A 16,121-nucleotide genomic window follows, 5' to 3' on the forward strand; every position below is an offset into this window, starting at 1 on the left:
ATTCTTGAAACCTGAATATCATGCTAGAAGAAAATCTAGATATGTGTTATATTTTGAAGAAATGTTTTGAAGGCAATATTATTTGATTTTTTAAAATAAAAATGCTTCTGAATAAATGTGGATAGAATCATATTTAAAGAGGGAACTGAATACTTGTATTGCAGCCTTAAAGAATCACATTTTCACTGCAATATTTTTTTTTTGTAAACTACAGTCTGCAACCCAGCAGACCATGACTGAATGCTTTTGAAAACTTGTAGATTACAAACATGAAATCACAATTAATATCGTCTAAAAGTAATTTCAGAGCTTTCACGTCTTAGAAAAGGACAATGTGTACTGCTTCACAAGGTAATGCAGCTAATCAAAAAAAGGAGTAGAATTAAAGTATTTACATAATGAGCAATTCTACAGAAGACGATCATCCCCATGTAAGCACTGCTGATTATATCCCACGCTGCTTTTAACAAACTCTACCAGATTGGCTCCAGTCATCAGCACTTTCAGAGAATCCTTAAAAGCCTTTCATGGTTCTTTATATTTATTGTAGAATGATGTTCTTCAGGTAGAATATGCTGGTGAAAGAGGATAGTGTCAACACAAGGTACCAGCAGGAGAACAGAACTTCAGCACCACCGGTAATCCCATACTGGGCTGTACTTGGAGCTGGAAAGAAAAGAATAAATATTAAGTAAATATTTCTAGTCCCCATCCCCAATTCTTTTATTTTACAGCAATCTGGAAATCTTTGCATTTTTCTTTCTGTCTCAGGAGTGCTCAATATGAAACTAGAAGATAACTGGAAAATGCAGCTGAAAGATAGAAAGACACGATACAAAATAAGACTGATAGTGTCTATTCTTTCATCTTCCCCAGAACAATAAATCATTATTACCATTAACATTTTCAAATGTGGATGCCTAAAATTAGGCAATTACATCCCTGCTTAGACACCTGAATCAATGACCTAATGTTCAGATGTGCTAAGCACCAAGGTTCCCATTGAAGTCAATGGACGTTGCAGGTGCTCAGCCCTGCTGAAGATCAGATCATTGACTCAGACTCATTGACTTGATATGGATTTAGGTACCTAACTTTAGACACCAAAGTTTGACAATTTTGTCTGGCTAGGAGGTCCATGTTTATTTTCACTCTCTTTAAAAAGGGATTTGTTTTACCTTTTCTTAATGCAAACATATATTGCAATCCCCTGTTTTAACATCTCAGTGATTATAGTTATAATTAATACATACAAATAGAATAAAGAAATACAACAGTATATTAAAAGGAACAACAACTGAAATAAAAACCAAGTTTTGATACAGCAGTGTTCACATTGCTTGCTGGCTATTTTGATTGGGACTTTAACACATGACTGACAGAAAGACAAAAATGGAAAGTGTTCATTTTGTTTTCACAAAATCATAGATATTAGAAATGAAAAAGAACTATTAAGTCATCCTGGACATCCCCTGAGAATGCACGATTATATCCACTGTACATTCATATATTCTGTACAGTTCTAAATTATACAAAGAGATGGGGCTTTTATTTTTCAGATAAGACAATATCAAAATTAATCACTGAACATTATTATTTTAATCCTAATACAGCACAAAGAAAAACAAACCCTAAGGAACAAATAAGATGAAAGTTGAGTTGAGAACCACTGGAAAGTCTGATTTAATAATCAATATTGGCTGAATTCTGCCCTCAGATTTGCACCCACATCTATTACTGAAATCAACTGAAAATGCACTTGTGAATCTCAATGCAGAATCTGGGCCTTTCCATAGATGCTCATTTTCAAGACTGGGCAAACACTGACAACTCGATTTTTCATAGTTTCAACAGTGCCAAAGTGCAGACCAGAATTTTATGATATGGGCTTTTACTAGCTTCTAACACAATACTGACTATGAGCTTGATTCTGCATTCTGAATGTAACCAAAACTCCTAGTCAAGTCAAAGGCAGTTTTATATGCACAAGCAGTGAAGGACTGAGCCTTTGGACATATCTATAATATGCAAAGCTGAAAAGGAAATTACAGTTTACTAAAAGACTTATGTTACCTTACATCACATCTTGGTACAGTCTCTGATTCAGGAAAGCTTCCCTATTTCAGACAACTTTTAAGCATGTGAATTTTAAGTCAATGGATCTTAAGCACTTGAATAAAGTTAAACATGCTTAAGTGATGTCCTGAAGTGATGGATTTAAGCATGTTCTTAAATGTTTTCCAGAACCAAAGCCATAATTATTTCCTTATTACCATACAGCCATGCTAAATTATCCCTTGTTTCAATCAGATGGTATTTCTTTTAAAGGAGAGTAGCAATCTAAGTATGAAATCTTGCATTTTGATATGTCTACCACTAATTATTCTCTTAGATAAAACCCCAGAATCTCAAAATTTGAACTAAAAAAAAAAGCAGTGATACTAAGTATTCCTACAGCTGTGCTTGTAGCATTGAAGTGAATTTTCCTCCAGATGTCCACATGCAAATACTCAGGTTTGTTTTCTATTTTTATAAGTACTGTTTATTTTAAACTGAACACAATAAAGTGAAACAAACAAACAAAAAGAATGTGAAACTGTATTAAAACTGAGAAAAGATCAAGTTATTAGGAAATACAAGATAGTTTTTTTTCTTCTGAAGAATATTTGGATGCAAAGGCCTGATCCTACATTATTCGACACTAGGTGGTCTTACAAATTACTGTTATACAAATCAAGGCTCTTTCAGTCCCCTGAGCCTGAATCTTCATGTTGTTCACGTTTTGTTTTGTTTTTTTCAAGGTGTGCCCGTTTTCACTGACTCAATCTCTCTTTTAACTTATTTACTCCTTATTTATGAAAAAGAGAGTCATTTTCACCGAGGGGAAAGTTAATAACTACCAGTTTACTCAAACATTTCCAGTGCTTTATGTGGGGCAGACAAAAAACCTACATTTTTGGCTTTATGGTCTTAACTATTGCTGGATTCTGAACTCTTTTGTTGCCTCAGGTCCCATGATCTTTAATTAACATATATGCCTAAATTCTACTCCTTGGCCTAGCAAAAGGATCTGGGAATCCCAATCCTGGTGTTGCTGGATAGTTATGAGAAAATAAAGAAAAGGTAATATACTCTATTTTTATTTTCTTATGCATAGCTATTTTTTCACATCATTAGGGGTGTATGTTTCATGCTAAGTTTTGGGGAAAGTAATGGAGAAGTTACAGTAACAATATTACAAATCATGAAGTCTCTAAATAGGTTCATGAAAAACACATTTTATTGCATAATTTGATTATTTAGCTACTGCCTATTCCCCCTCCACTTCCCTTTAATAGTCCTCCTTACGTCCTAGGCTGCTTTCCTCCCACTTCCCCCCACTAACATCTTAGGGCCAGATTCTGATCCTCTTACTCATACAGTAACTCCTCACTTAACGCCCTGCCGCTTAACGTTGTTTCAAAGTTACCTCATTTAAAGTTGTGCAATGCTCCCTTTTAACGTCGTTTGGCTGCCTGCTCTGTCCACTGCTTGTAAGATTCTGTGGAAGAGCAGCGACTTTACAAGGGAGCATTGCACAAGTTTCTCTTCTCCGCCTCCTCCCCCTCCCTCCCAGTGCTTCCCTCACCGCCAAACAGTTGTTTGGCGGCACTTACGATTTTCTGGGAGGGAGAGGGAGGAGTGGGAAAGCGCTGCGTCTCCGCTCCTCCCCCTCCCTCCCAGAAAGTCCTAAGCGCAAAGGGCTGGGAGGGCGGGGTAGGAGCGGGGAAGCGCTGGGTCACCACTCCTCCTCCTCCCTCCTAGAAAGTCCTAAGCGCGGAATCTTGGAAGCTTCACACAGAATGCACAATTCTGGTTTAAAAATTAGTTATCTAGTGGGAGGGTTAAATTTTCAAAAGTGACTTTGAGAATTTAAGAACCTCAGTCCTATTGAATTCCATGAAATTTCGGTTCTTAAGTGTCTATGTCATCACTTTAGAAAATGGGACTTGAGCTCCTAAGTCACTTAGATAATTTTGAAAACTTAACCCATAGTCTCTACTTTTCTTAAAATTACAGTAAAACTCTCGCCACATAAGTACTTAAGCCATTTTATCCCAGTCAAATTGTATGTCAATATAATCTGAATAGTTTTATGCATAGTGTTAGGGATACTAGTAATGATGGTCAATGTGTTTCTGTGATTGAAAAGGCTATCCGGGTGCCAAACTACTGTAGGCTAGATAAACAAACTTGCTTCATTGTTGTCTCAAAAACGGAAGATACAGAAACTAGTCTCAAAGGTTTTCATTCAAACTTGGAAGAGCAGTAAATTCAATTTTTTCAAAGGAAGATTTAATCCTGAGTGGAGCGCAGGAGCTGGTCCAAGAGGTAACTATAGCGGGACCGCTTGGAAATAGTGACCATAATACAATAGCATTCAACATCCCTGTGGTGGGAAGAACACCTCAACACACTGCCCAACACTGTGGCCTTTAATTTCAAAAGGGGGAAACTATACAAAAATGAGGGGGTTAGTTAGACAAAAGTTAAAAGGTACAGTGACTAAAGTGAAATCCCTGCAAGTTGCGTGAGCCCTTTTTAAAGACACCATAATAGAGGCTCAACTTCAATGTATACCCCAAATTAAGAAAAACAGTAAAAGAACTAAAAAAGAGCCACCGTGGCTTAACAACCATGTAAAAGAAGCAGTGAGAGATAAAAAGACTTCCTTTAAAAAGTGGAAGTCAAATCCTAGTGAGGCAAATAGAAAGGAGCACAAACACTGCCAACTTAAGTGCAAGAGTGTAATAAGAAAAGCCAAAGAGGAGTTTGAAGAACGGCTAGCCAAAAACTCCAAAGGTAATAACAAAATGTTTTTTAAGTACATCAGAAACAGGAAGCCTGCTAAACAACCAGTGGGGCCCCTTGACGATGAAAATACAAAAGGAGCGCTTAAAGATGATAAAGTCATTGCGGAGAAACTAAATGGATTCTTTGCTTCAGTCTTCACGGCTGAGGATGTTAGGGAGATTCCCAAACCTGAGCTGGCTTTTGTAGGTGACAAATCTGAGGAACTGTCACAGATTGAAGTATCACTAGAGGAGGTTTTGGAATTAATTGATAAACTCAACATTAACAAGTCACCGGGACCAGATGGCATTCACCCAAGAGTTCTGAAAGAACTCAAATGTGAAGTTGCGGAACTATTAACTAAGGTTTGTAACCTGTCCTTTAAATCGGCTTCGGTACCCAATGACTGGAAGTTAGCTAATGTAACGCCAATATTTAAAAAGGGCTCTAGGGGTGATCCCGGCAATTACAGACCGGTAAGTCTAACGTCGGTACCGGGCAAATTAGTTGAAACAATAGTAAAGAACAAAATTGTCAGACACATAGAAAAACATAAACTCTTGAGCAATAGTCAACATGGTTTCTGTAAAGGGAAATCGTGTCTTACTAATCTATTAGAGTTCTTTGAAGGGGTCAACAAACATGTGGACAAGGGGGATCCGGTGGACATAGTGTACTTAGATTTCCAGAAAGCCTTTGACAAGGTCCCTCACCAAAGGCTCTTACGTAAATTAAGCTGTCATGGGATAAAAGGGAAGGTCCTTTCATGGATTGAGAACTGGTTAAAGGACAGGGAACAAAGGGTAGGAATTAATGGTAAATTCTCAGAATGGAGAGGGGTAACTAGTGGTGTTCCCCAAGGGTCAGTCCTAGGACCAATCCTATTCAATTTATTCATAAATGATCTGGAGAAAGGGGTAAACAGTGAGGTGGCAAAGTTTGCAGATGATACTAAACTACTCAAGATAGTTAAGACCAAAGCAGATTGTGAAGAACTTCAAAAAGATCTCACAAAACTAAGTGATTGGGCAGCAAAATGGCAAATGAAATTTAATGTGGATAAATGTAAAGTAATGCACATTGGAAACCCCAACTATACATACAACATGATGGGGGCTAATTTAGCTACAACGAGTCAGGAAAAAGATCTTGGCGTCATCGTGGATAGTTCTCTAAAGATGTCCACGCAGTGTGCAGAGGCGGTCAAAAAAGCAAACAGGATGTTAGGAATCATTAAAAAGGGGATAGAGAATAAGACTAAGAATATATTATTGCCCTTATATAAATCCATGGTACGCCCACATCTCGAATACTGTGTACAGATGTGGTCTCCTCACCTCAAAAAAGATATTCTAGCACTAGAAAAGGTTCAGAAAAGAGCAACTAAAATGATTAAGGGTTTAGAGAGGGTCCCATATGAGGAAAGATTAAAGAGGCTAGGACTCTTCAGTTTGGAAAAGAGAAGACTAAGGGGGGACATGATAGAGGTATATAAAATCATGAGTGATGTTGAGAAAGTGGATAAGGAAAAGTTATTTACTTATTCCCATAATACAAGAACTAGGGGTCACCAAATGAAATTAATAGGCAGCAGGTTTAAAACAAATAAAAGGAAGTTCTTCTTCACGCAGCGCACAGTCAACTTGTGGAACTCCTTACCTGAGGAGGTTGTGAAGGCTAGGACTATAACAATGTTTAAAAGGGGACTGGATAAATTCATGGTGGCGAAGTCCATAAATGGCTATTAGCCAGGATGGGTAAGAATGGTGTCCCTAGCCTCTGTTCGTCAGAGGATGGAGATGGATGGCAGGAGAGAGATCACTTGATCATTGCCTGTTAGGTTCACTCCCTCTGGGGCACCTGGCATTGGCCACTGTCGGTAGACAGATACTGGGCTAGATGGACCTTTGGTCTGACCCAGTACGGCCTTTCTTATGTTCTTATGTTCTTATGAAGAAGGAACTTTAATTGATACAATTCATGGCTGAGATGAAGGCTTGAAATTATACAAAATGAATACGGGTATTCACAGAGAAAAGGAATACTAAAGAACAAATAGAGAATACTATTATAAATATATATTATGGATCAATTTTTCCCTCATAAAATTAAGAACAAAAGTTAAAAATCTTTTGAACGATTTAGTCATTTAGAGACACATTTACAAAATCTCACATTGTGTTTTAGTTCCTTTAGGCAGTGTTGTGGGATTATAGGAAAATCACTTCAGCACAGATAAATGGTAGTACTGTATGTAATGGTGATAGCTCATGAAAAACTCAACTGGTAACAAGCGGTAAACTGGAAATAATAGCTGTGCTAAGTCTTATTGTAATTAACTTATTAACTCATCCTATGTATTTTTTGTGTGGTCTTTGTTTCTGCATAAAATTTTCATCTTTATGTCAGAGTTGACCCACGTAGGCGAGGGTGAAGAAAAACTAAGATATAGCAATATTTCACCTGCTATATATATTTTTGTTTTGTTTTGGTGACAGGGTAGTTAGACTAATAACTGATTACGTCTCTAGGTTCCATGTTTTGCCACGAATATCAATCTTTCTGCAGTAGAAAATTATTACTTTACTAAATATTTTCTAACCCAGCCTATTAATAACACTGTTTAATGTATTTTGATATTAGAGGATCCTTATGAGTAGTTCAGCATTGTGTCAGAGGATTACAAAGAGAAATTAAGTGGGTTTTATCCAACTGCCTAAATTGTGAACAAGAAACCCTTTACTACAAATAGAAGTTACCTCTGAGCAATGTGTATATTTATTCTGAAGTAACAAAAATTTTTGAATTTCAATTCAACATTAAAACATTAAAAACAAATTCCCAATTCCCCCTCTTATTTGTTGCACTTGGTTGCATGATGCATCATGTCTAATGTATAATGGCATAGTCTGTTATGATGGATACTGTTCCTTTTCTGAGGCAGATTTATAAGGTTAGGAATTTTCAGACAATTGAGCAACGTGACTGGAAGTATATCCCTATTCTTTATACAGTTTCTTGGATGATTGATTCCCTAACTAAAGACATTTTTAATGCAAGTTGTTTTTTTTTGGGGGGGGGGGAGTTATTTTATGAAGCATCACAGCTACTCAGTTTATTACAGAGCTCCATGCATTATGCTGAAAGTACACTCAAATAACAGTAGACACTGAAACATACGTCTGGCCTCAGTTTAGCCCGAAGACCTCTGACCTGCATGCAGGATACACACAAAACAGGTTTGCATATATTTTCAAAAGCGGCTAGTGATTTGGCGTGCTCCAATTTTTGGGTTCCCAACTTGAGGCACCTTAAAGGGACTCGGTATTCAGAGGGCAGGTGCTCAGCACTTTGAAAATCAAGTCCCTTTAAGTTGTCTCAAGTTGGGCACCTAAAACCACTAGTCATTATTGAAAATATGGGTTATGATAAAAAGCTTATAAATGGAGCATCATGGCCCAGCCATAGCACCTCCAGTAGGAGACACCCTAGGGAGACACATATACATCCATCGAAGTAGGTTATACCATCCCACACCAAATGGTGCATCTTAGCTGCTAATGGCATAGATTGTATCCCTTGGGCAAGCAGCTCTTCTTTCAAGGTGGATCAGATGAGGGAGAGCAAGTTGTGCTGAATTGTGGCATTTACAAAATACCATGCTTGAGGAGTTGGGTGGAGACAGAAGTAGGTTCCTTGTTTTTCTGGTAGTAGTCCCCCTTTTGTGATAGAGCATTGGCTTTCCAAATTTGGTTTCCTGGGTGATAGGTAATTGTAAACTCAAATCGGGAGCAGAACTAGGCCCACCTTCATAATTTTTGGTTCAAAGCTTGAGCCTTGTGGAGGTACTCAAGGTTCTTATGGTCAATAAAAACCTTTACTGGATGCAGAATCCCTCAAGGAGGCAAAGCCATTCTTCTAATGCAGTTTTGATTGAGAGCAGCTCTTTGCCCAGGATTTCATAGTTCATCTCTATGGGGATGAGTTGTCTGTGTCGCTGCCAGGGCCATGTTGGATGCGTCTGCTTCCACTATAAATGGGCAGATGGGGTTGGGATGTGCCATAATCGGAACTGTGGTGAAGGCACTCTTGAGGGTCAAAAGCAAGCTGGGCTTCAGGTGACAAAGTGAATCAAATGGCTTTATGAAGGAAGGAAGTCCTGGGGCTATTTGTTCAGAGAAGTTGGCAATGAATCATCTATAAACAGTCGCAAAGCCCATGAAGTGCTGAAGTTTTCAGAGGGTCCAGGGTACTGTCCAGTTGTGGATGGCTTCCATTTTCTGCAGCTCCATGTGAGTGCCCTCCTCGGAGATGATGGAACCTAAAAATTCAATGGTGGCCTGGTTGAACGTGCACTTCTCTACTTTGGCATACAAACCATGCTTCTGTAGTCTCTCCAGGACAGACCAGACACAATGGCAGCGCTGCTCAGGGTTCTCAGAAAATACCAACATATCAAGGTAGATGATCAGGTACTGATCCAGGATGTCCCTGAACACAATGTTTATGAAATGTTGGAATGTTGCGGGGAGCATTGGTTAAGCCAAACGGCATTACTAAGTATTCAAAGTGCCCCTACCAAGTATAAAAAATGGTCTTCCATTTGTCCCTAGGCCCTGTGCAAACTAGATTGTATTCCTCCTGAAGATCTAGTTTAGTGAAGCTTCTGGGAGTCCTCAGGTGATCCAACAATTCTGGGATGAGGGGCATAGGTACTGGTTATGAATAATCACCTGATTTAATATGTGATAGTCTATGCAGAGGCATAGTGACCCATCCTTTTTTTGCACAAAGAGGACTGGTGACCCTGCTGGAGAGGTGGATCTCGAAATGAAGCCCTTTGTCAAATTTTCCTGGATATACACATGTAGCCCCTCCAGCTCTGATTCAGACATGGTGTATATTCATCTGTAGCACACTTTTGCCTGAGGTTGTAAATCTACTGGACACTTTTAGGCCTTATGTGGGGGTACGAAATTCACATTTTTCTTTTTGAACACACCCAAGTAGTCTTGGCACTTATTGGGGAGTCTGAGGTTCTGGTCCGGAGCAGCTGCCTTCTGGTTAGTCCATGATGAACAGGTTCTTGCTTTTAAGGGTCTTATCTAATCCTTGGGCCATGAATGCAGATTACCTAGGGCAGGGGTGTCAAACTCAAATGACCATGAGGGCCACATGAGGACTAGTACATTGGCCCGAGGGCCGCATTACTGACACCTACCCCCCACCCGCCACCCTCGGCCCCGCCCCCACTCCACCCCTTCCATGAGGCCCCGCCTCTTCCCACCCCTTCCCTGCCCCCATTCCAACCCCTTCCCCGAAATCCCCACCCCAACTCTGCCCCCTCCCTGCCCCCAGGGGGAGCAGGAGGGATGTGGGGTGTGGTGGGGGCTCAGGGCAGGGAGTTGGGGTGTGGGGTGCAGGAGGGGGGAGGGGTACAGCAAGGGGTCAGAGTGCAGGGTGCAGCAGGGGGCTCAGGGCAGGGGGTTGGGGTGCAAGAGGGGTTCAGGGTGCAGCAGGGGGATCAGGGCAGTGGGTTGGGGTGCAAGAGGAGTGTGGGGTGCGGCAGGGGGCTCAGGGCAGGGGGTTGGGATGCAAGAGGAGTGTGGGGTGCAGCAGGGGACTCAGGGCAGGGGGTTGGGATGCAAGAGGGGTGCAGGGTGCGGCAGGGGGATCAGGGCAGTGGGTCAGGGTGCAGGAGGCGTGCGGGGTGAGGCAGGGGGTTCAGGGCAGGGGGTCGGGGTGCAGCGGGGGCTCAGGGCAGGGGATCAGGGTGCAGGAGGCATGCGGGGTGAGGCAGGGGGCTCAGGGCAGGGGGTTCGGCTGCAGGAGGGTGTGGGGAACCGATGCGGGTCGGATAAAGCACACGACCAATGTGGTTGCAAGCTGACTCCAGCTGACTCCAACTCTGTTTATTACAAGCTTTCTTTTATAGTCTTTCTTAACATTACATAACACAATTAGGCTATAATTACACATCTACCGATTGGACAAGAAGGAGAATCATGTGTTTATCACATGTATAGCCCCACACCGATTGGTTCAATTGTTCCTTACATAAGGCCTCATCTTATATAACCATCAGGGGGCCTTACATAAGGTCTCATCTTATATAACCATCAGGGGGCCTTACATAAGGCCATGATTTATTGCCAGGCAAGTGTCCCATCGTGACCCTTACCCTCTCATGGAACTTTACATCCCCACAGGAGGGGTTCGGGGGCCAGGATCTGCCCCAGCGCGTACCGGGGGCAGGGCAGGCTCCCTGCCTGTCTGCCCTGCCCCCGCAAGAGGCTGGAATGTGGGGAAGGGGGGGCGGAGGGGCTGTGTGTTTCTGTTGCTTGAGGCACTGCCGCCAGCAGCTCCCATTGGCCGCGGATCCCCGTTCCCGGCCAATGGGAGCTGCTGGGGGCGCTGCCTAAAGCAACAGCCACACACAGCCCCTCCGCCCCCCCCTTCCCCACGTTCCAGCCTCTTCCTGGAGTGGCGCAGGGCAGGGCAGGCAGGGAGCCTGCCCTGCTCCCGGTGCACGTCCGGCCGCCGCTCTGTTAAACACTGGGGGAGGGCAGGGGGGCTGCGAGGGGCTCGCGGGCCGCAGAAAATCACCCCGCGGGCCGTGTGTTTGAGACCCCTGACCTAGGGGTTAGTCAATTTGTTGGAAGCACGCTTTCTGGCAATATTCAGAGGAGAAGCTAATGATCCTCCACCACCAGGAGATACATGGGTCATGCCGCTCCAACCAAGAAATGCCAAGAATTATTGGGAAGAATGGAGAGTGGATCACAACAAAATCTATTATTTCTTGGTGCTCTTCCACTACGGTCACTGGTCCTGACAATAGGAGCAACTCATCAATTGTTTGTACCAGGTCTGGTGTGGGTTTTGGTCAGAGAGGGATCTGGAGGGTTTGGGTTGCCTTAGCATCTATAAAGTTTTTCTATTTATATATAAATATTTTTTCTATTTATCTACCAGCTTACATTTTAGACCAGTTTCTGCTACATTTGTTTTTAATGGATTGTCTTGGAAATGCAGACATAGCAGAAAACTGATTTGGCTCTTGAAACTACTATTGCTTTAGATATTATTCTTCAGTACTATATCTTGCCAATTTTACTGAACAGTATATCCTTGTAGATCCTGGACCTGCTCTTAGAATCTGTTGCGGGCATTTTTGCAATATTCCGAGTAAAAGTACTCCCTCACCATGGTACTATCTGAATGTTAGCGTTAGTATTAGCATATGGTGTCTAATATCACTTGGTAAACTGAACAAAATAATTTACTGGTAACTGGGAATACAAATTGCACATGGAAACATGAGTACCAAAACAGTATAATCTTTTCAACAGGAAGAGAAAGAATGCACAAAAAAACCCCAAAACAAATAACCCCAAAGCTCAGGGTTGATTAAAGGCTTTGAAAAAAAATCAGTAAATAACTTACTGTCTATATTTCCTAGCTTCATCTGCACGATTTCAAAATTAACAGAATTTCAAATTCCAAATCTAAGAATGAACTCTGAATTCTGATCTGTGTGCTGTTATACTGATTGTATTAGAACATCCCAGATGTTCTGTAAGAATGTGTTCCTCTACCTTTCATTTTACTTCTTCCTATATAGATTACATGGAAAGATTCTGTGCTTCCACTACTTTGGCTTGGCCTCAGTTTCATGGCAGTGTTCTGTTTATTAGAATAAATTTTCTGATGTTAAGAATAGCCAGACAGTGGAATGATTGGTCTTACAGTTATGACAAGCATATACAACGTGTTTAAATATAAGATTAGGTAAGTAAATTGAGAGTACCGTATAGTGTGGAGTAGGGATTGAATTAAAAAAGAACCCCACTAAACTTTAACCCATTGCAGGACTGAACTTATTCAACTTTCTTTATTTTATATAAAATATTTTATTAATTTTTATGACCTTTTAATGATAATGATCAACCGGATGGCATTGCTATACTATTCCAAATGTAGTAAGTTCAAACTTTTTCTTGGAGCTTCTGAAATGTTTAGTAAGTGTTCATTCTGCTTTTCCCTATTCAGTTTCTGGTCAACATCAAAGCACAAATGTTGAAATCTCATGAAATCTATTTTTGTCATATGTCTAACCCAATTTTCTCCTTCATAAAACATACTTATAGGTCTACCTGTCTTCTTAGTGTCAAAGACTCATTCATTTTCTGTTTCATTAAATGGGTCCAGTTGCCAAAATTATAAAACTCAACTAATGCAATACAACAATTTGACATCTGTAGATAAACATGTCACAGAAAAATCAAATCTTGTAATGACAATGATCAACTGGATGGAGTTGCTATACTATTTCAAATGCAGGAAGCTCAAACTTTTTCTTGGAGCTTCTGAAATGTTCAGTAAGTGTTCATTCCCCTTCAGGTTCTGGTCAACACCTATTTTTGTCATATGTCTAGCCCAGGGGTCGGCAACATTTCAGTGTGCCGAGTCTTCATTTATTCACTCTAATTTAAGGTTTTGCGTGCCAGTAATACATTTTAACGTTTTTAGGTCTCTTTCTATAAGTCTATATTATATAACTAAACTATTGTTGTATGTAAAGTAAATAAGGTTTTTAAAATGTTTAAGAAGCTTCATTTAAAATTAAATTAAAATGCAGAGCCACCCGGACCGGTGGCCAGGACCCGGACAGTGTGAGTGCCACTGAAAATCAGCTTGCGTGCCGCGTTCAGCACGCATGCCATAGGTTGCCTACTCCTGGTCTAGCCTATTTTGCAGACACAGGAGCTTATCAATAAACACCAACTTTTTGGATGCTTCCCTGAACAGTGCCTTAAACATTTGAATGTACATGTATATCTAGTAAAGGGTTCTACCTGCTCGAAGCACAGAATTGCATAAAATAACCCATAATTCCAAGATCTCTACTATTCAAACATCAGGAAAAGAATCTCTGAATAAAAAGAAGATGACATAAGGCACTACTGTACTTCTGGTATCAGAGGGGTAGCCGTGTTAGTCTGAATCTGTAAAAAGCAACAGAGGGTCCTGTGGCACCTTTAAGACTAACAGAAGTATTGGAGCATAAGCTTTCATGGGTGAATGCCCACTTCATCAGACGCCACGGCATTCACCCATGAAAGCTTATGCTCCAATACTTCTGTTCGTCTTAAAGGTGCCACAGGACCCTCTGTTGCTTTTTACTGTACTTCTCTGCACCTTAATTAGAAGTAACTTTCCATAGTATTTTAGCTTTCAGTTGTGTTGTAGCATTGATAAATAACAATATTAATGAACACCTAGGGCTAGATTATGTTGCTTCATGCTGGGCTCCAGCTACAGAAATTCTACCAAGGGAGGAGACTGCAACAGAGAAATGACTACAACTCCTCCTCTGCTGGGGTGGGGTGTGCTTTATGTGACAGAACAGCCTAAACTCATAGGCAGCACTGGCTGACAAGAGGCATAGCTGAGATAGCTAAGGAATGCCATTTTTATCAGTGCATCTTCTTAGCAACTTCCACCTGCAGAGCACCTAGTGGCAAATAAAGGTGGTCTCATTGCTTGCGTGTCTCTGGGATGTAATTTACATATTCCTGCCCCACCTTCAGTGAATCTGGCCCATAATTCTAAATGACGTTCAGTCACATTTCAAGATTTTTCTTGGTAAGTCTGACAGGTTTCACAGCTGTTGAATGCCAAAAGCACAGACTGAAAATAAACTACACAACACTTAATATTCAGTGGTCTTCAGTGAAAGATTCTATTTAAAAATATCACTCCAATATTTGAAACAATACAATCCCAGTTCTCCTGTGATTACATATGAACCCTGTGCTCTTTGCTTTATCACTCATTTCAAAGCTTTTTCTGCATTTATTATGAGTTATTCTAAAATGTAGGACCTGATTGTGCAACCGTTTTGTTGAGCAGCACTTACTTATATGAGCAATCCCTGCTCATGTGAGTGCTACTTTAGATAATGGTTGCAGAATTAGGCCCTGAAATTGTAGTTCCTAATTAGTATGCATTTCTGCAGAAACTTGCTGTCAAGCAAAGAGGGTACTATCTAGAATAGCCCTATCGAGGGGTCCAGGGGAATGCATGGAGGGATGCCCCCAAACAGTCATGGGAAACTGCACCTCCATCATTAGACCCAACTTGAGGAGTTCTATCACCAATCCTATTCAACATCTACATGCAGCCACTAGGACAACTAGTAAGAAGACATGGCTCATGTGCCAACAACACAGACAACATACAGATGAAGAACAGCTAGTTCAAGCTGAACCCAAGCAAGATGAAGGTTACACTGTTTGGTAAAGGGAAAGGTTTGGAGGAGTTTCCGGCCATGGTGCACTCTCCTTTGGTTGAAGATACATATTCGCTATTGGTTAAGTTAGTCCATAGTTTAGGAGTACTCCTGCGTTCCTCACTGACACTGAGCTGTCACACAGAGTCTCTGAGTTATACTTTCTACCATCTTGGGTTGGCTAGGAGACTCCATCTCATCCTGACAAATGATAACCTAGCCTCAGTAATTTAAGCCTTCACCATCTCCTGGCTGGATTACAGCAGCACTGCAATATAACTAGGCATGAAGTCATCAGTCCTTAGGAAACTCCAGCTAGTGCAGAATGCAGCAGCACATCTCTTCAGCAACACAGTCTAACACAAGCACATTAAACCTTGTCCTCCTCTCTCTACACTGGCTACCCACAAAAAAAAAAAAAAAAAGAGTCAAATTCAAACTTTTGATCCTTATCTTCAAAGCACTCAGTGGTCAGGGCCCAGAATACCTAAAAGATCTTCTGTAGCTCTGGGGTGAGGACGGTGGTCAGCAACTCTGCTTTTGAGGCACAACAGAGCTGTATATAGCAAGGGTAAACTTCATTTGTATCGGAGACAGAAATTTCTTGGGGGCCACTCCAAAGCTATAGAGGAAACTCTACATGATCTAAGAACTGCCTCAAACACTGACACTTTCCATTACAAGTGTGAGGAGCACTGCTGTGGCCTTGACTTCAATAACAAAGGCACATAGCACAGCAGACATCAACTAAGAAAATAAAAAATATATTTAAAATCTTCATATAATTTTGGAAAGAAAAAAAAAGGAGAAAAAGAATTACATGACAAATGCTAGTCACATTGCTTAATGGATTTCTAGAAGATACTTTTTCTTAGCGTATACACAACATGCCGCAGGTGGCACATGATCAGGATTCATCACCGAATTTGGTCCGCTGGTTGGATCATTAGCTTCCCTGGCCTGGGTGATGACGGGGAGCGCAAGTCAGATGCTA

The 16,121-nt window shown here is 41.0% G+C and overlaps 1 protein-coding gene across 1 annotated transcript in view; it reads right to left on the reverse strand.

The window, feature by feature from the left end:
* Positions 1 to 541: 541 nt before the first annotated feature.
* The window catches only part of NEGR1 (neuronal growth regulator 1), a 612,585-nt gene continuing 597,005 nt past the window's right edge, over positions 542 to 16,121 (reverse strand). The window contains exon 7 of the mRNA XM_065409166.1: positions 542 to 666. Within this exon, the coding sequence (XP_065265238.1) occupies positions 542 to 666 (125 nt within the window). The remainder of the gene's footprint in view (positions 667 to 16,121) is intronic.

This window comes from Emys orbicularis, chromosome 8 (assembly GCF_028017835.1).
Source record: "Emys orbicularis isolate rEmyOrb1 chromosome 8, rEmyOrb1.hap1, whole genome shotgun sequence".
NCBI classification, from domain to species: Eukaryota; Metazoa; Chordata; order Testudines; family Emydidae; genus Emys; species Emys orbicularis.